This window comes from Sodiomyces alkalinus, assembly GCF_003711515.1.
Source record: "Sodiomyces alkalinus F11 unplaced genomic scaffold SODALscaffold_2, whole genome shotgun sequence".
NCBI lineage: Eukaryota > Fungi > Ascomycota > Sordariomycetes > Glomerellales > Plectosphaerellaceae > Sodiomyces > Sodiomyces alkalinus.
In genome coordinates this window covers 3,259,458-3,278,085 of record NW_021167080.1, presented here as the reverse complement: position 1 = coordinate 3,278,085, position 18,628 = coordinate 3,259,458, and the positions used below count along the sequence as shown (strand labels likewise).

Sequence of the window (18,628 nt, the reverse complement as noted above, 5' to 3'; positions counted from 1 at the left end):
TACGGAGACCTATTTACCTAATCAAAAAGCGCAGTCCGTGATACGATACCTACGCCATATTACGTGACGGGTGTTGCAACACAACCAACGGATGATGAAGGGAGGGCATGACCAATTGGCTGAAGAAACAAACAGTCGAGATACTCCTTACTTACATCTTCATCGCATCATGCTGGTCGAGAGAAGTATGTAATTTGTTTTACTTACATCTTGTCTGGAGACTCTCCAGCTGACTGGCTGCTCTCTTGGCGGTCATACAGTTACATGATATGTACTGTCCGAAGTGCCAAGGCCCCGGCGATGGCAGGTGTCGTACCCAACGCTACAACGTACCGTACCGTTGTACACCTGAGTCCCCGCAATCAAAATCCCAGACCATGAGTTAGCGCCCCACTAGTCCCTCTTGGCAGGTGTGATAACGCCATTTTCGCCCCAAAGCACTCAAAAGTCTCTTTTGCTGCCCTCATCGTCTTGAACACATCTCCTCCGCCCTCCGAACGCATATTAATGCTATAACCCCGGTTTCCATTGCTCGGAAATAGGTAGCGGAGCCTACCTTCCACCTCTGCCTCCAACCCTGTTTCGCACGAACACAAAAACAAACGACAGTCGCATGCGAATCATCAGCTCGGTACACACACCTTCGCCCACTTGACGGGACACGAGACCCGACCTTCCAACCCCATCATTGGGCCTCGTGCCACCGCCTTTCTATAAACCGGTACCACCCCCCATTTCCAGCCTCTTTCGCCATCCAGCAGTGTCGACGAGTTCCCCGCGATCTAGACTTTCGTCCTGCTACGACCAAGGAACGGGGTGCTCTGGTGATGCCGGTTCCTTTCAATTGTGTGCACGGCGATTTCATCCTTGCCGTCGAGTCAGCTTAGTACAAGATACAAGATACAGGATACTGCGGTGCTGTACAAAGTTACGGATACCTTCACCAGGACAGGACCGTCGCCCCTCGCGCCTCGACCGCCCATACAGACAGCGTCGCTGTACTGCCAAACGCGGCCCCGACGGAAAGCACACCATCGCTTGGTACTTCTCACCTCATCCTTCGTCCGAGACCTGTTTCATTACCCGCCCCCCTATTCTCTTGACCGCATCTCGACCGTCAAGGCACCCTGGTCGGCCCCCTTTCCGTCCAGCCCCGTCTCCGATTCATCGCTGGGCAAGACCAAGACGTCTCTTTGGACTGCCGCTCTGGTGCTCTGATTGCCATGACCACGTTCACTAAGTCTCCTATCACGTCGCCGCTCGTTCCGTCTACCTTTGCGCCGGATACCCACACGCCGTTCGCCAACCACCTCCAGAATGAGGCCGCCTTTCCTTTGGATACATCTCCCTCGTCCGCCCCTCGGTCGACTCTCGCGACCACTGCCACCACCGCCGCTACTGCCATAGAAACAGGCGACGGCAACCGCGACAGTGACCGTGACGGCGACGGCGACAGCGACGGCGACAGCGACGGTGACGGCGACGATGTGACGACCAACCGCCGCCCCTCACCACCACCACCACCACCACCACCACCACCACCACAACAACAACAACAACAACAACCTCCCTCCAAAGACGACCACTGCGACAGAAGGATACCGCACAAAGAGGACGATTTCAGGCTCGCCGCCAACATGGCCCCCAGCATCTACGGCAAGACCGTCACCCCGTTTCTGCGAGAGCATATTCCCGGATTATACGCCCCCATAGGCAAGCCCGAGACGCACGCCTCGCAAGAAATCAGGAAAGAGAGGGATCCCAACAGCAAGTTCTGTTACCGCCACCGGCCCGATGCTAAATGTCGGCGAGCTGCTGATGAGAAAAAGATGGTCAACATTCAACGGGTGAGTGTTCCCTATGTCTGTATCTGATGCTCCACCCGTCTGGCCCCTCGAGGCTGTCCTGGCAGGTTGCTGACCTCTTCACCCCCCTTCCCCAGGAACTCGAGAGACTCCCCGCGGCCGATCAACAGGCCATTACCCATGTATGGTCTCTTTTCTCGGCTGCCCCGGTGAAGCATCGCGACTTGATGTGAGTTGTCTTCCCTTTGCAAGCTGGAAGGCCAAAAAAAAGAAGGAAAAAGGAAAAAGGAAAAAAGGAAAAAAGGAAATAAAGAAAAGGAAAACACTGAAGCAAAGGCTAATCAAACACCGTCTCAGGCTTCAAGGTATCATCACGCAATGTTGCTTCCCCCAACTATCAACCGTCGCTCGCGAAGTCCAGGAACAACTGAAGATCGACTTCCTGACTGCCCTACCCGTCGAAATATCCTACAAAGTCCTCAGCTACCTGGACACCGTCTCCCTCTGCAAAGCTGCCCAGGTAAGTCGACGATGGCGCCATTTGGCCGACGCCGACGTCGTGTGGCATCACATGTGCGAGCAGCATATCGACCGCAAGTGCACCAAGTGCGGCTGGGGCTTGCCCTTGCTGGAGCGCCAGAAGCTACGCGATTGGAGGAGACAGCAGGAGCTGGCAAGGAAACGAAGGGACGAACGCTCACACGAGATCGTGGAGACGGTATTTTCCAATGGCACCAGGAAACGAGAGCTCGTGATCCGCGACGACAGCAGGAAACGCGCCTGTCTCGGCGGCGGCGGCGGCGGCGGCAGCGGCGATGCATCGGATGCCGATCGGAAGTCCCGGCCGTGGAAAAGCGTGTACCGGGAACGGTTCAAGGTCGGCTTCAACTGGAAGTACGGGCGGTGCGCTATCAAGACTTTCAAGGGGCACGAGAACGGGGTGACCTGCCTCCAGTTCGACGATCAGATCCTCGTCACGGGCTCGTACGATGCCAAAATCAAGATTTGGGACATCAACACGGGCAAGGAAATCCGGACCCTGACCGGCCACACGATGGGCATCCGAACCCTCAAGTTTGTCGACAACAAGCTCTTCAGCGGCAGCCTGGACAGCACGGTCAAGGTGTGGAACTGGCAGACGGGGGAGTGCATCAGCACGCTACGCGGCCACAGCGAGGGCGTCGTCTCCGTCGACTTTGACGGCAAGTGGCTTGCGTCGGGTTCCATCGACAAGACGATCAAGGTGTTCAACTTTGACAGCAAGGAAACGTTTTGCCTGCGCGGACACGACGACTGGGTCAACCACGTCCGGCTCGACCCGGAGTCGCAGGTCATTTTCTCCGTCTCCGACGATTGCACCATCAAGATGTGGGACTTGGAGAACAAGGTGTGCATCAGGACGCTCGAGGGCCACATGGGTCAGGTGCAGCAGGTGCTGCTCATGCCGGAGGAGTTCGAGCCCGACGAGGACACCCTCAGCCCGGACAACGGCGGCGACGCGGCTTCCGTCGCCAGTGCGCGGAGCAGCACCCCTTCGACCTATGCCTATGCCCATGCCGCCTCGACACTGGGTTCCTCCTTCCACGATCCCGTGTGCCGCTCCTCGGATGACGATCGGTCGGCGTACGGTCAGGCATTCGTCGACAATCCTTCGCGACCGCTACCTCCACGTTACATCCTCACGGCTGGCTTGGACAATACTATCAAGGTGCGTTCTTTCCCCCCTTTTTTTTTTTCTTTTTACCTTTTCTTCTTTTCTTGTCCTTCTCTTCCAGGTGTATCGTCCACGAGCTGACGAGCCCTTTAGCTGTGGTCCACGGCCACGGGCAAATGCCTGCGTACCATGTTCGGCCATGTTGAAGGCATCTGGGCTCTGGTGGGCGACTCTCTGCGCCTCGTGACGGGCGCGAACGACTCGATGGTCAAGGTCTGGGAACCGTGCTCTGGAAAGTGCGAGAGGACCTTTACGGGCCACACGGGGCCAGTCACGTGTGTCGGACTCAGCGATAGCCGCATGGCCAGCGGCAGCGAGGATGGCGAGGTGCGTCTTTATAGCTTCGAAGCGGATGATCCGCTGCTTGAGGAGTGCGGCACTCCTGCGTGAGGAGGGCCAACCAAACTTGAGGCTTCTGCGCTGCGATGCTCATTGAGGCGTTTTTTTCGGGAGTTGGGGTTCTTTCGGGAAGAGGGATAGGGAGGCGCTGGATGGCGTCCAATTTTTATTATTTCTCTTTTTCTTTTTTTATTATTCTTCTTCTTTCTTGCCTGGGGGTTTATTTATGCCATGATTTCTCGCCCAAAACACCAGCTACATGGGAACTCAATTGTTGGTGACCAAAAATAGACATGACATGTTCCTTTCACAGGGGGTCCGGGCATCGGATTGGATACGTTGTATGTATATCTCGGTTAAGGGTGGGATATACCTCGACGCCTGAAATATATGAAGTGGAGTTGACATGTCGAAGGGATTCGTACTACGCGTACGGATACACACGATGGGATTTGCAAAGTCGACGCTAGCCGACCTCTGCCGAGCAGATCTACTTTACTCATTAGTATCGTAAATTCACATGTTAATGATTGACGAGACTTTACTGCGTCCGTACCAGCAACGGGAGTCATCCATCAGACGGACGACCGCTGAGGTACCTAAGGTAGGTAGGGTACCTTACAAAAGCGACAACTCAGTCAATTGGACTCCGATTACCTTATGGAGGAGGAACTCATACCAGGGTGACTCAGCAGTTTGGTACCCCTCTGGAGTCTGGAGTTTACAAAGTACTCCAATCCGTACCTCGGCAAAGCTGGCAAATCAGGGGTCCGAGCAGGTTGCGAAAACGCTCGGACTGCGACCCCAAAACTCGGTTGGCGGTCGGCAACTCTCTTCGCTGTACCAGGTACAGGTACAGGTACAGGTACCTACTGCCCAGAACGCCCTGCCCCGCAACGACGTCACCTGGAAATCACAAGCCAGGACAGCAGTTGAGCACTCGGATCCAGATGTTAGTGTACAGATACAGAAAACAACAACAACGGGAGCACTACGTACTCCGAACGGAATATAAGATTATGTTATCGAATGCTTCCGTTAAAAGCATGTGCTGATACCTACCTTAATGGCGTGCGGGACGTTCCCTTCCATTTAAACTTTGTCTAACCGTAATCTTATCTCCATTGATCTAGCCATCTAGGTAAGGTACTTAACTTATAAGGGTCAAGTCAGTACGCGTAGAGGTTTTGCTGCTGAACTACAAGAACTACCGTATTAGTCGGCAAATCGATTCGCCTCCATCCAGCTTCCACGCATGCTGCCGAAGTTCCGCTACGCCGAGCGCGGGGGGGCCAATAGGGATCATCGCCGGCATCGATCGCCTCTTCTCAATCTCTCCTACGTACTTTGGTACGAATACCTCGAAGGGTCTCGGGACACTTCGTCATACAGACTCATACCCCCCTCTACTCCACATGCCAGACGTCTCTCTGCCCTGTCTTGTCTCCAAATCCCGGGGAGCCGAAAGCGGCGATCACGTTTTTATGTTTCCTCTTAGTCGGACTTGGGGTTGGATTTTGTGCCGCGGGTGAAAGGACGCCCACCCCGGCGGCGGAGCTCCCATCAGCTGCCCACTAGCCCCGTCAACCAGAGCTCGGGGAATCTCGTGTCCTTGACTCATGCTGGAAGGACGCCCCTCGTGCCAATATGCCTAGCGAACCTGGCTAACATAGCGTCCTTATAACCGTGGCTTTGAACTGGTCAACACCGAGGAATTCCCCCTGGTGGCTTTGTATTTTCGCGTGACGTGATATTCTCCTTTTTCTCTTTTTTCCCCTTCACTCTTCCTCTCTCGCACATCTCTCTCTAGCTCAATGACATTCCCTCACTCCCTCTAAACCACTTCTACGGCCTTGACTGCTGTTCGAATTACGACTCCTCTTGGATCTCGAAAAGAATAGGAAGCGTAACGTGCGCAGCTGAACCGAGAGTGGACTTGCGCCGCAAAGCCTTATTGATACATCATAATACGAGGATGGCGTCCAAGGTGAAACAGGACGGCAAGACGCCGCCTTCTGCGGCGACGAACCTCATCGGTGCGCCTTAATCATGGCCCGTTTGGCCCGTTTGGCCCGTTTCCCCCACCCCCCACAAGACCTCCTTGCAGCTGACAATGTTCCTTTGTAGCTGGCGGCGGTGCCGGTATGATGGAGGCGCTTGCTTGCCACCCCCTTGGTGAGTAGCCCTGCCTGTCGAGTCCTGTGCGCATCCAATCCCTGCGGCCCGCCCATGCGACTGACACATGATAATTGCGCTCCAGACACGATCAAGGTGCGCATGCAGCTATCACGCCGTTCGAGGACAGCAGGCGGCCCCTCACGAGGCTTTATCCGGACCGGCGTGGAAATCGTAAAAAAGGAGACGCCTCTTGCCCTGTACAAGGGTCTCGGCGCCGTATTAACGGGCATCGTCCCTAAGATGGCGATTCGGTTCACCAGCTTCGAGGCGTACAAGCAGATGCTGGCGGACAAGAGCACAGGCGTCGTGAGCGGCAAGGCCACCTTCTTAGGCAAGTCCCGACTCCCGCCGGCCGCCGGCCTCATTTTCCGGCCGGTCCTGAGAGGCCGAGCCGAGCCGAGCCCCGTGAAGAGAGCTTTACCCAACTGACCATTGAAACCTGTTGGGCCCGAACAGCCGGACTCGCCGCCGGCATCACCGAAGCCGTCGCCGTCGTGACGCCGATGGAAGTCATCAAGATCCGCCTCCAGGCGCAACACCACTCCATGGCCGACCCGCTCGACGTGCCCAAGTACCGCAACGCCGCGCACGCGCTCTACACCGTCGTCAAGGAGGAGGGCTTCGGCGCGCTGTACCGCGGCGTCAGCTTGACGGCGCTGCGGCAGGGCACCAACCAGGCCGTCAACTTCACGGCCTACAGCTACTTCAAGGAGGCCCTGAAGAGGTGGCAGCCCGAATACGACGGGGGCAACTTGCCCAGCTGGCAGACGACGCTCATCGGACTGGTCAGCGGTGCCATGGGACCGCTTAGCAATGCGCCTATCGATACCATCAAGACGCGCTTGCAGAGGACACCGGCGGAGCCGGGAAGCAGTGCTTGGAGCCGGATTGCTAAGATCTCTGGCGATATGTTCAAGTAGGCTATGAACCCCTCACCCTCACCCTCACCCTCTTTTCCTTTTTTTTCTTCTTTCTTTTTTCTTTTCTCCTCCCCTCCTATAGAGCGATGCAGCTCTGAACCGAGTGACTGACCCGAAACAAACAGGCAAGAGGGCTTCCACGCTTTCTACAAGGGCATCACACCTCGCGTGATGCGTGTGGCCCCCGGCCAGGCCGTCACCTTCACAGTATACGAGTACATCAGGGAACGGCTCGAGAAGAGCGACTTTTCTTTTACGGGAGGCAAGTACGAGGAGTAGTAGTTGAGGTTGAGGTTGAGGTTGAGGTTGAGGTTGAGGTTGAGGTTGAGGTTGAGGTGCCGGGACTTGGGCTGAGCTAGTCGAACGGCAAAGCTGGAGGGTCAAGGGGACGATCGGCAGTCTGACGTTGAGAGAGCGGCGCCTTTTTTTCTTTTTTTTTTTCTTCTTCTTTCGGGATACCATGATCTAATCGCGTTTTTTTCCACTTTTTAGTTTCGAAGACACAAGAGGCTAGTGTGGAGGGATCGAAGGAGAAGATACTATGATTGTGATGTGTTTTTTTAACCCACAAGGAGTATCTGTTGGATTCTTTCATTGGAAAAGGGGGCAAACTTGGGGAGGTTTTGTGCCTTCACCAATGCATCTCGTCGGGCATTGGGGGATAAATAAAAAAGAAGACGGTGGCTAGCTTCGTTCGTTCGATTCGAAAGGAAGGGCTTGTTTGCATGTAAAGAGACAGCATATATTTCTGTGTACCCTGTATGTAATGCTTAGACCAAGCGCCCGCACATATTTAGCCTGCTTGGCTGTTCGATTCCGCATTCCTCGTTCCTCGTTCCTCACCGACCGGGTCGCTTCGGCCGTCTGAATGCCTGTCGAGCCTCGACCTTGGGATGCAGTTCGGCATGGACCAAGTCTTCGGTGATTTCGCTTGGCTCCTCAACCTCGAACTTCTTGGCCAGGTCTAGCCCCGCGTCGTCGGTGGCGACGGAGAGAACGGCCCGTTTCATCAGGGGATACAGCATGCGGGTTTTGATGGCCTTGTTACCCGGGGTGATGGGGCAGGTGTAGAAGAAGAGCATGGGCGACGAGGTGTCACCGTTGTGGCTGTGCGAGTACCGGAAAAAGGTGAAGCGAGGTTCGGTGGGGGAGATGGTCTGGGCCAGCTCGGAGATGGATGTCGGGACTTCGGTAGAGGGGACGAGCTCGACGACTTCGGTGTCGGGGTTGATTTTCTACAAAGTGACGGCGCGTTAGCAATCCGCGCGGGACAAAGCGCCGGAGGGAAAAGGAAGAGATTGGGCCGCATTACAAGCATAGTCAACACCCGGCCTCCTTCTTGCGCAGCCTCCTTCATCGCCGCGATGACATCCTCGGTAAGGGGCATGGAGAGGCTCTTGCTCAGATGGATCTCGCGGACGCCCGTGCCGGAACCAGCCTCCTGTTCGGCCCTCTTGACGGCTCCCAGGCTTTTCTCCTCCTCGGTGAGCGGGGCGTCGAGGTCGTTGTGGGCATCGTGCTTGGCGAAGCCGGACGGGCTGAGTTCCCCGGGCGTCGTGGCGAAGATGGTCTCGCGGAAGTGCTCGGTGCCGAGTTCGCGGGTCAGGGTCAGACGGGTCGATGCGAACAGCATCTTCTGGCGCACTTTCGCGGCATCGGGGACGTAGGTGACGGCGACGAGGCGCGGTATCGTGTCGTAGCGGCGGAGGATGATGTATAGGGCTTCATTGGGCGTGAGGTGCTGCGCGAGGGAGGTGAGGTTGTCGGTGAAGGAGGCGGAAGGGGAGACGCGAGGGAGGAACTCGAGGGGTTGAAGGGTTTCGGATTGGATGGTGGCGAGAAGGCCGAAGTGGGTGTCGGAGGACAGGAGGCTGTTGAATCGAGAGTGTAGTTCGTCGGACACTGGAGGGCGTGGAGCCGGGGATCAGCTCAGTGCATGTGGGTGACGACCCCGACGAGTCGACGACTGGGCACTAAAGGGGGGATCCTGGTGGGCTTACCTGAGATACCGGACTGCATTTTGGAGGGAGCGGGGTTGACGAACCAGCCGCAAAGTCGAGACTATTCGGGAGTATCTCAGTCGAGGGTCATGCGCAAGCTTTACCTACTTCGTCTTGGTTGGTAGTGGACATGACGTTGTCGTCAGCAGGAGGAGGCGGAGGAGGAGGTGGAGGAGGAGGTGGAGGAGGAGGTGGAGGTACAGCGAGTTTCACGTTCCGCGGCTCCAAGTTCCGCCGCGGCTCCGGTCATGGCGGGGTACCCGCGCGGCAGGGGATGTCGGGGTCCGTGCACTTCAGTTACCTGTCCTGTGGAACGGCGCAACGCTCTCCAACGGCGATAATAGGCTCGTGACCCGGCGCGCCGACATCCTGTACTCTGCGGTTTTATTTTAAAAAATTGAAAATATATTCAGCCTAACCGTAAGTCGAGACCCAAGAACATTCTATATAACGATAAGAACCATGTAGGACGACCATGATACTGTATACAGTGATACTATAAGGAACTTCGAAGGGCAGGGGCCGCAGGGCGACAAAGGCTTTCATTATCGCAAAGACAGAAGACGGGTCGCCTAGTGAGTCATGACCCCCTTTTCCCTTTTCAGCGATCTGTTAATACAAACAACCTGGAACATTGGGTGACGTAACAATCATCGCAGGAGTGACAAGACCATGTCAGTCTTACTTTGTACTCGGTGGTCATAAAGTATTCACTGCATTCCCTTAGTTAAATACTACTGTCTTACTATTATTCAGGAATACACGCCCCTCAGCCGTCCACTTCACCGCGGCCGCGAGAACCTGGCTCTCAATGTTCGAGCCTTCCTCAACAAGCTGCTTCGGGTCCATGCTGTGGTCCACGCGACCGACGCGCTGCTCAATGATCGGGCCCTCATCCAGGTCGGCGGTGACGAAGTGGGCGGTGGCGCCAATGATCTTGACACCACGATCGTAGGCCTGATGGTAGGGCTTCGCGCCCTTGAACGAGGGCAGGAAGCTGTGGTGAATGTTGATGATGCGGCCGGACATGGCCTCGCACAGGCGCGGCGAGAGGACCTGCATGTAGCGCGCCAGGACGACCAGCTCGATGTCGCGCTCCTTGATGAGGTCGAGGATCTGCTGCTCCTGCTCGGCCTTGGTGTCCTTGGTGACGGGCAGGTGGCGGAACTCGATGCCGTAGTTGGCGGCGAGCTGCTGGAAGTCCGGGTGGTTGGAGACGATGAGGGGCACCTCGATGTTGAGCTGGCCGGACTTGACGCGGAAGAGGAGGTCGTTGAGGCAGTGGCCGATCTTGGAGACCATGATCAGGACGCGCAGCTTCTTGTGCACGGGGCGGATGGTGTAGTCCATCTTGAGGTGGGACGCCAGTTCGGCGAACGGCGCGTTCAGGTGGTCGGTCGACTCAGACTCGGTCGGGCCGAAGTGGACACGCATGAAGAAGCGTTCCGAGACGGGGTCGGAGAATTGCTGGAGGTCGAGGATGTTGATGTTCTGCGCCGCGAAGACGCCGGTTACCGCGTGGACGATGCCCGGCTTGTCGGGGCATGATAGTGTGAGTATGTGATCATTGGCCATTTTGAACAGGAGCTCCGTGAATCCGTGATAGTGCGTGATGACACTGATGAGAGGGGAGAAATTTTTGGCACTCGGGAGTCATTGGTCTCAAATCTCCAGTCGGGGGTGGTGGAGTACTGGAGACTTAGGGTCGTCCTTTGTCCAATAACTCATGGTTACCTTGGGTACCTCGGGGGTTCGGCGTGTTACGGAGTACAGAGTATGGAGTAGTAAGTACGGGTTGACAGCAGTTGTAATGACTAATTTGGTACAGATTCGAGTATCATGACGCGGGGAATACCTGGTCCATAAGTATTACCCTAGGTCGAATTAAGCTACACCCAAGAAGTGCGAGAGATGTCTAATTGACTTGAGCTCCAATGCGAGTCCAATTTGTTACAAGGAACTCACGGGTGGTACATACACGTGTAGAACCCATATAAATGCATGTGACATAGAGCGGAGACGCTGAGCTTGGCTTCACATTGGCCTTCTTGGTCCTGGTGTTAGTTGTGCTGATCAGTGATCAGCGACTGTAAATATGCGATTTCTTCAATTATAATTCAACTTCATTCCCTTGAAATGGGAGACGACTCACTAATATAGGCCGCTGAACTCGCTTCTTGGTTGCATTGGCCATTGGGTTAGACCAACTTTGGGTATCTTCCTTCAGCGCATCCATGTCATGTCTGTTGTGCGCCTTCCTCTTCGGAACGTTCAACGAACCGCCGTCTTCGGCAGGTAACGTTGGCTTATCTCTGAAGCTGGCCTTCAAACAGCAGCGATGCGAGCTAACCACCAATAAGCCTCATAAACTCGAGACCCCCTTATGCAGTGTTTCTTCAGCGCGAGTAAACCCATCTTCAAGTTCCCCGGCTTCCAAGTTCCGGCTTCCCCCAAGCATTCACTAATCACTATCAAGTCTGTTCCATTCCACCTCCCCCAACTCGTCGTGGTGGCCCGTGGGGGGTCAGAAAGAACGCTTCACTTCGATCATTGAGGAAATGCCAGTCGCAGACTCGCAGCGTCGCTGTCTCTGATAAACATGCCGCCCGAAGCATGCCATCAGTGATCAGTCTTCGGCGCATAGTCCAAACCGGGGAGGTAGATAATTCATAACTTACACATTTGTCAACATACGCCGCAGCACGTTGCACACCTGCGACTATTCGTGCCCAGAGGTTGCATCAGCATATAAATGTGAACTTCGAAGAACACTGTCCTGCCTGAACAGGAAGCGGGCGAGATGGCCGCGAGACGGGAAACTTGGTGGTTAACGCGGGTATCTGGGGGGGTCCGGGGAGTAAATGTCGATCAGCTAACTTCTTCGAGCCCCTGAGTCCTGAGTCCTGACCCCTTGACGCCCCTGTCGGTTCTGGTGAGACGCTGATTACCAATTACCACCGGAGTCTTCAGTGTTCACCCCTCATCACGGGCTACAGACCTGCAGGGCCATTAACCCATGGACTCGGCCGACCCTGTATTCGTCAAGACACGGGACGTGACACGCGGAACCCGGCGGCTTCATGTTTTCTTCTCACACAACTGCCAAGATGATTTCGGCCATTTTCGTTGGCTGAAATCAATCTCAGACTCCCCAGACTGGAGATAATCGGCCATCGAATGCACCTCATAAGCCGCAGCATGAAGTGGGACCTTGACTGTGGGACTTTGGGAGCACCGTACCATGCAGGCCTACGCAAGTGGCGCCTTTTCCATCTCGGGAAGGAGATCAAGAAGATTATAGATAGGAGCCGCCAACAGCCTAAAACACCAAACATGATCTTTGGGATCTTTGGTGCTTCGAATCCCCTCAACATCCCTGGGTCCATCCCGGCAGGGCCGGCACTTGTACACTGGAGGGCTATTATCCTTCCAATCAGGACCCCAAGACTATGAAACGGGGGTCTCGTGCCTAATAACTTACAAGTGCCGGCTCCCGAGACCGAGGATGGGAGAATATGCTCCCATGAGTCCCGTCTTGATCGGGGGACCAATAGAATGGTGAACCCTAACCCATGAAGTGCCCACCAAGGCTCAAGCTCTGCCCGAATAGTACATGTACTTATTTGTGATCCTATTGTGATCGTAATTTGCGGGAATTGACAGACGCCTCGTACTCCTTGTTCCATAAGGTCCAGTCGATGCAAGTAAGTCCTGAGTTCTTCACCTCACCCCTCACCTCACCCCTCACCTTTGACTCTGCTGCTGCGTACATGTAGCTTAGGCCATTCTCTGGCCGGATGCGCTGGAAAGCGCTAGTTGCCACATACCCCTGACTCCCTGAGCATGCATTATCGTGGGGGTTGCAAGTTGCAACTTGCTCTCTATGACCGATGCTTCATCACACGCGCACACTGACACACACACACACACCTGAGCCGCTGACCTTCCGTTGATTCTTCACCCTCTTGCTTGTGGAATGGCCTTCCTTATTCGGTTCTGGTCTGCCACACCAGCGATTCTCGCCAAGATCACAGGAAGTTCTCTGGCAGAGATGGTTGAAGATCGACGATCATCACGGATATCGGCTTCGTGGATTTCATGCTGGGACAACTATTTAAAGGGGCTGGCCTCACGCTCCGAGGAAGATCTTCTAGCCATCATCAGCAGCCATCGGAGCTTAGGACTAAAGAACAACTCCAAATCCATCGACTCCTTCTCTTATACCGGGATCCCCTGCCGTGCTTATTTCGACCATCATGAAGTTCCTCGCCAGCGTTTCCTTCCTTGCGGCTCTTGCCAGCGCCGCTGTGGTTGACATCACCAGGCGTGAGACTGAGAGCCCGCTTGAGGTCAAGATTGAGCTCTCGGGCAACAGCGCCGTCAGGGCCAGCATCACAAACACCGGCAGCTCCGCCATCAAAGTCCTCAAGACGGGCTCTATCCTCGATACCGTTGAAGTTGAGAAGTCGCAGGTTTTCCTCGGCAGTATGTGTTCCTTGAACTATGTCCTCTCCCAGAGTAGCACCTGGTGCTACCTCCTACTGGGCATATACGGTTATTACGGCATACTAACTTGTCGTAGACGAGAAGATCGCCTTCGATGGTGTCCGTCTCATGGTCGACACCGCGGCCCTGACCGAGGAGTCCTTCCGCCTTATCTCCGCCGGCGAGACCGTCGAGGTTGAGTGGGACGTCGCCATCGGCCACGACCTGAGCGCCGGCGGCGACTTCGACTTCACCACGGCCGGCGCCCTCTCCTACGCCGAGGAAGACTCGACCGAGATCGCCGGCGTGGTTCCCTACAGCTCCAACGTGCTGCACGCCCACGTCGACGGCGAAGCCGCGGCCATGGTCCGCCGCGAATTCCACGACATGCTCGAGAAGCGCTTCGCCGTCCAGAGCGACTGCTCCGGCACCCAGCGCACGGCGACCGTCAACGCCATCAGCGCGTGCCGCAGCCTCGCCGTGACGGCCGCCTCCTGGGCCAGCTCCGGCTCGGCCGCCAAGATGAACGAGTTCTTCAAGTCGTCCACCTCGGCCACCCGCAGCACCGTCGTCGGCGTCTTCAACCGCATCGCCTCCGAGTGCGGCAGCACCACCTCCGGCGCCCGCCAGCACTGCCGCGACATCTACCCCGGCGGCGCCTGCTCGAACGGCGTCGTCGCCTACGCCGTCCCCGCCCAGAACTACGTCGTCAACTGCCCTTACTACTTCACCTTCCCGGCCCGCTCTGGCAGCTGCTACGGCATCTCCCACGCCAGCACCACCCTGCACGAGGCTACCCACCTTCGCCACGTTGCCGGCACTACCGATTACTGCTATGGCTACAGCTGCGTCCAGCGCTTGAGCACCGCGCAGAACCTGAACAATGCTGACACCTACGCCCTGTATGCCCAGTGTAAGTTCTCCGTTCTCCGTTCTCCATTCTCCATTGGCTTCAGGCTCCGTAACTAACAATGTCATAGCTATCTACGCTGGTTGCTAAAGGAGATGATGAGAGTCACCTCGTTGCTATTCTCTCAGCATAGTTTAGCGAGCGGTCAGACCATAGTGGATTAGCATTAGCATGTTAGACGTTAGCGGCCAATCTTTTCCAGTCCACTCCTGAGTCCTCCGACAGGTAGTTACAACTTACAAATACAGTAACAGACAACTGTCTTATGACTTATGACTTTGAAACTTCAAGTTCCCATTGTTGTCTTCTCTAACTTGATGTTGTGACTCTTGTTATTTAAGTTTGCCTTTGGTTACTAGTTGACACGGAAAAGGGGGACTACGGAGTGATAAAGGACTAAGGGGCTTCGAGGCACTTTACACCGACTGGCAACGTGTATGTCTATGACTTCACCAAAATAAGGAGGAGGAACTGAATTTGACCCTGGTAGAACCGTAGAAAACGTGTATCGAGTGCACTCAGTGCAGCAATACAACGATAGATTAGACGTTGTCTGACAGTCTGACTTGTCCACCAAGTTATGCTGTTATATTGCGCAACTTCTGTAAATATAGACGGGGCCAGGAATTCAGGGGTAGTTTCGGTCTAAGACGAGAGATCCTCGGGTTAACAAGCCGTAAGTAACTTTCAACATTCCAAAAGCTTGCCAAGTAGATATACACCGAAGGTGTGTACGTAATATGCCGTTACTCAGCGGTCATTCGTCAGTCTAGGGCCAGGGCATTGTTTAGCCGAATCTCGTTCTCGGTGTGATGGATCTCAAGATCACATGGGAAGTCGGAAAACACGGTGCGTCCAAGATGAGTGTGGAAAAGGCGAAGAAGGCTCCCCAGGATGCCCACCTCCTATCTACTGAGCAGCCACCTGCCGTCCCGTCGGGGCTCCTGTTACCACCCCTCTGTACGTACCCGACGGTCCCGACGGTCCCGACCGACCCGGCCCCGACGCCGCCCGGCCCGTCCCCGCCATTGTTTCCGACTCCGGACCCAGTACTGGCCCCGAACCCAGCGGCATCCACGTGCACCGACTTGAACGACGAGCCCCGACCCCCCCGACCCGTCGCCATCGACGACAACCCCGCCATTCACCTCCCCGGCTGGCGAAGATGGGTCGCCCTTTTCACCGTCTGTTGGATGACCCTGCCCATGAACTTCGCCACGTCGTCCATCCTCGCCGCCGCCCCTGAAGTCGCCGCCGAGTTCTCCATTCCCGCAACCACCATCAGCGTCGCCAATGCGGGCGTCTTCCTCGCCATGGCTGCCTCGCCGTTGATCTGGGTACCCGTTGCCCGCCTCTTGGGCCGTCGTCTCGCCTACCTGTCTGCCGCCTGTGTTCTCGGCCTCTGCTCCATCGGGTCGGCCCTGGCCCCGAACATGGCCACTTTCACGGCCATTTGGGTCATCGGTGGTACTATCGGTGTTGTGTTTCTGGTCTACGGGCAGACGATTCTCTCAGATCTTTTCGAACCAGTGCGTTTAGCTGTCATCCGTGTCTTAATGCGTGCGACTTTGGGAGCATTCGCTGATCTATTTGACTATATCGCCTGCCTTCGCAGACTATCCGAGGGACTGCCGTGGGGTTCTTCCTGGGTACCTGTGTGAGCGGCAACGGCATTGGTACAGCATCATCCTTTATTTTCATATTTTCCCGCCACCCGCCCGGTGGCCGTGCTTCTTTTCGACTACGAGCTGACTCTGTCTCCCGGTAGCACCGTTGACTGGCGGCATTATCTCAGCGTATACCAGCTGGCGGGTCATCTTTGGCGTCCAAGCTGGTATGACGCTCATAGGGCTGATCCTCGGGTGGTTCTTCGTCCCGCACGACATCGTTGCCGAGAAAGACCAGGAACAGTCCGAGGAGACGGCGAAACGCCTGCTGCGAGTCTTCAGCCCGCTCCCCGTCTTCAGGGTCATGAGACACCCCAATATTCTCTTAGCCGTAAGCCCAACCCTCAAGCTTTCCCATGCAAACATGAACGTGAACACGACGCACAGTCATCGCACCGCGATCCTTTAGGCCCTGACACCCCATATCACAGAACATCTCCTGCGGTCTGCTAGCCTTCAACCAGTACGGGATGCTCAGCTCCATCCGCCCCGCCATCAACGAACGGTTCAACTTGACCACGCCACTGACCAGCGGTCTCTTCTACCTGGCGCCCGGTGTCGGGTTTGTCCTCGGCGGCACCATCGGCGGCAGGATATCCGACCATACCGTCAAGCGGTACATCAAGAGGCGGAACGGTCTCCGACTACCGCGCGACCGGCTGCGGTCCGGTTTCGCATCCATGTTCGTCATCTTGCCCCTCGGAACGCTGGTGCTGGGCTGGAGCCTTGAACAGCGCCTGGGCGGCATGGTTCTCCCCGCGGCGAGTGCTTTCGTTGCCGGTGTGGGCCTCATGTCTTCGTTTAGCGGGCTTAATACCTTCTCTGCAGGTGAGTTGGGGGGAGAAGAAACTCCTGAGCCTCCCTCGTAGACGTGGATTATGCTGATTTATTCGGGCCGTTGAGAGGTGTTCCCGCAGAGCAAAACGGAGGTCATCAGCAGCAAGTACTTCGTGCAATACATGTTCTCGGCCTCGACCATAGCGAGTCGCATGTCGACCATTCAGACCATGCGGACTGGTTGGGCCTTTACTTTGAGTATGTTTTAATGGTTGAGACTCTGGAAGCATGGAAAGCTCGCCCACTAACAAAGTGTTAGCTGCTGCTGTTGGACTACTGGCCGGCGTCATCGTGGTTTTCATCACACGATACGAACCAAAGACTGAGAAGCTGCTGAGAGAGAATAGATAAGGGGGATTCCCGTTCATGTTTATTTTGGAATCATTGCCGGCATTGCTTTGGTTTCATGAATTGCCACTTTAGATCCAAAGTCTTAGAGATATAGACTAGGCTTAACGATACCCCCCCTGAAGAATACCCGGCCTGCAAGGGTAATGTACGTAGCAGAACATCATGCAGTCTTAGACAATCATAGGAATCGGAGGAGTTTACGGGTCACTCCAATCTAGACATAGCTCAACCCAGCCAATAATTTGGAGTCCAGTTAACCTAGGATAATAGCATTAGTTCAACCGACCTCAGACTTGAACTGAGGAAGACTCAAAAGTGGAACATTGAACTCACATAGGTAGAGTCAATCTCCTTCAAGCTCTCCAAGCCGAGATTCCCCGCGTCAACAAGCAGTTCCCTCTTCAACATCTCCGTGACCCTCTCGACGCCCTCGGTGCCGTAGACGTTGGCGAACATATACGGCCAGCCGATTCCCACAGCACGGACACCGAGAGCGAGCAGCTTGAGGATGTCGCCCCCGTAGCGGACGCCACCGTCGGCCCAGATCTCGACCTGGTCCAGTAGTTCCGGGGCTTCACGGTGGATCTCGAGCAGGATCTCCAGCGCCGACGGGCTGCCGTCCAGGTTGCGGCCGCCGTGGTTGGAGATGACGATGGCCGGGGCGCCGTGCTCGACGGCTTTCTTGGCCGTTTCCACGCCGGTCACGCCCTTGAGCACGATGGGGAGGGAGGTGACGTCTTTGAGCTGGTCGTAGTAGTCCCACTGAGTCTGTCAGTCGATGCTGTGCCACCATGCCTGGGAGATGATGGAGAAACAGAGCACCTACGGTCAGGCGGGTGAGTTGAGTGTTCCTGTATCTCACATGTCAGTGTATGTTGGTCAGAGAGAAGCGAGGGGCAGTGATAGGCCGGAAGAGATTGAGGGGATCGTACGCAGAGCCAACGCCAAACCGGACAGCACGTTGTCTGTTGCTGCCGGCGGACGAGTCAATTGTGAGAACCAGCGCATCAGCCCCCGCGTTCTCAATGCGACGGATGGTTTCGGTGTCTTCAGTGATGTTGGCGTTCAAGTAAAGCTGCGGGAAACGGGTCACTTTAGCTGCCGGTCGAGACATACAGAAGGGGGACAGGTGATTCGAAGCCTATGTGTTTATGAATCACGCCCGAGAATGACCGGCTCACCTGCTGGAAAATGATCTGGCCCTCCTCCTTGGCGGCGAAAATCTCCTCGGCTGTGTAGCTAGAGTACGCAGAGGGCTTTTCACGGCGTTAGTCTGGACCAATCCAGTGACCGATTGTCGGAACATGCAGTGCTTATACGTTGCCACAGGACTAGCACCAGACTTATATATAGATAGGGGGATTATAGTTAGGTTAGACCGTTAGAGATATAACGCGTCGAGGTCAAGTAAGCTGGTTAGCT

The 18,628-nt window shown here is 55.6% G+C and overlaps 7 protein-coding genes across 7 annotated transcripts; 4 read left to right on the top strand and 3 right to left on the bottom strand.

Annotated features, from left to right (window-relative positions):
• Positions 1 to 1,637: 1,637 nt before the first annotated feature.
• SODALDRAFT_338445 (sulfur controller 2) lies at positions 1,638 to 3,909 on the top strand (the record flags this gene model as incomplete). The annotated part of the gene is made up of 4 exons (XM_028612781.1): positions 1,638 to 1,847; positions 1,943 to 2,034; positions 2,163 to 3,513; positions 3,613 to 3,909. The coding sequence occupies 4 exons, from the start codon at positions 1,638 to 1,640 to the stop codon at positions 3,907 to 3,909; spliced, it is 1,950 nt and encodes a 649-aa protein (XP_028468612.1).
• Positions 3,910 to 5,436: 1,527 nt separating this feature from the next.
• On the top strand, positions 5,437 to 7,454 carry SODALDRAFT_376562 (mitochondrial carrier). Its single transcript, XM_028614826.1, has 5 exons — positions 5,437 to 5,894; positions 5,986 to 6,033; positions 6,119 to 6,367; positions 6,493 to 6,952; positions 7,082 to 7,454. Exons 1-5 carry the CDS (start codon positions 5,834 to 5,836, stop codon positions 7,233 to 7,235), a joined length of 972 nt encoding a protein of 323 aa, XP_028468611.1. The 5' UTR covers positions 5,437 to 5,833; the 3' UTR covers positions 7,236 to 7,454.
• A 341-nt stretch (positions 7,455 to 7,795) lies between these two features.
• On the bottom strand, positions 7,796 to 8,975 carry SODALDRAFT_338443 (cofilin/tropomyosin-type actin-binding protein; the record flags this gene model as incomplete). Its single annotated transcript, XM_028612780.1, has 3 exons — positions 7,796 to 8,191; positions 8,269 to 8,858; positions 8,957 to 8,975. 3 exons carry the CDS (start codon positions 8,973 to 8,975, stop codon positions 7,796 to 7,798), a joined length of 1,005 nt encoding a protein of 334 aa, XP_028468610.1.
• A 504-nt stretch (positions 8,976 to 9,479) lies between these two features.
• On the bottom strand, positions 9,480 to 10,666 carry SODALDRAFT_330534 (formyl transferase). The gene has a single exon (XM_028611222.1). It carries the CDS (start codon positions 10,529 to 10,531, stop codon positions 9,680 to 9,682), a length of 852 nt encoding a protein of 283 aa, XP_028468609.1. The 5' UTR covers positions 10,532 to 10,666; the 3' UTR covers positions 9,480 to 9,679.
• A 2,451-nt stretch (positions 10,667 to 13,117) lies between these two features.
• On the top strand, positions 13,118 to 14,595 carry SODALDRAFT_348969 (metallo proteinase). The gene is made up of 3 exons (XM_028613397.1): positions 13,118 to 13,441; positions 13,539 to 14,354; positions 14,422 to 14,595. The coding sequence occupies exons 1-3, from the start codon at positions 13,213 to 13,215 to the stop codon at positions 14,439 to 14,441; spliced, it is 1,065 nt and encodes a 354-aa protein (XP_028468608.1). The 5' UTR covers positions 13,118 to 13,212; the 3' UTR covers positions 14,442 to 14,595.
• A 594-nt stretch (positions 14,596 to 15,189) lies between these two features.
• On the top strand, positions 15,190 to 17,442 carry SODALDRAFT_291213 (MFS general substrate transporter). The gene is made up of 6 exons (XM_028608662.1): positions 15,190 to 15,880; positions 15,967 to 16,027; positions 16,120 to 16,349; positions 16,450 to 16,846; positions 16,922 to 17,053; positions 17,115 to 17,442. The coding sequence occupies exons 1-6, from the start codon at positions 15,212 to 15,214 to the stop codon at positions 17,204 to 17,206; spliced, it is 1,581 nt and encodes a 526-aa protein (XP_028468607.1). The 5' UTR covers positions 15,190 to 15,211; the 3' UTR covers positions 17,207 to 17,442.
• On the bottom strand, positions 17,219 to 18,348 carry SODALDRAFT_330530 (FMN-linked oxidoreductase). Its single transcript, XM_028611221.1, has 4 exons — positions 18,139 to 18,348; positions 18,033 to 18,057; positions 17,540 to 17,968; positions 17,219 to 17,464 (listed from the first exon to the last, which is right to left on the bottom strand). Exons 1-4 carry the CDS (start codon positions 18,318 to 18,320, stop codon positions 17,432 to 17,434), a joined length of 669 nt encoding a protein of 222 aa, XP_028468606.1. The 5' UTR covers positions 18,321 to 18,348; the 3' UTR covers positions 17,219 to 17,431.
• Positions 18,349 to 18,628: the final 280 nt, after the last annotated feature.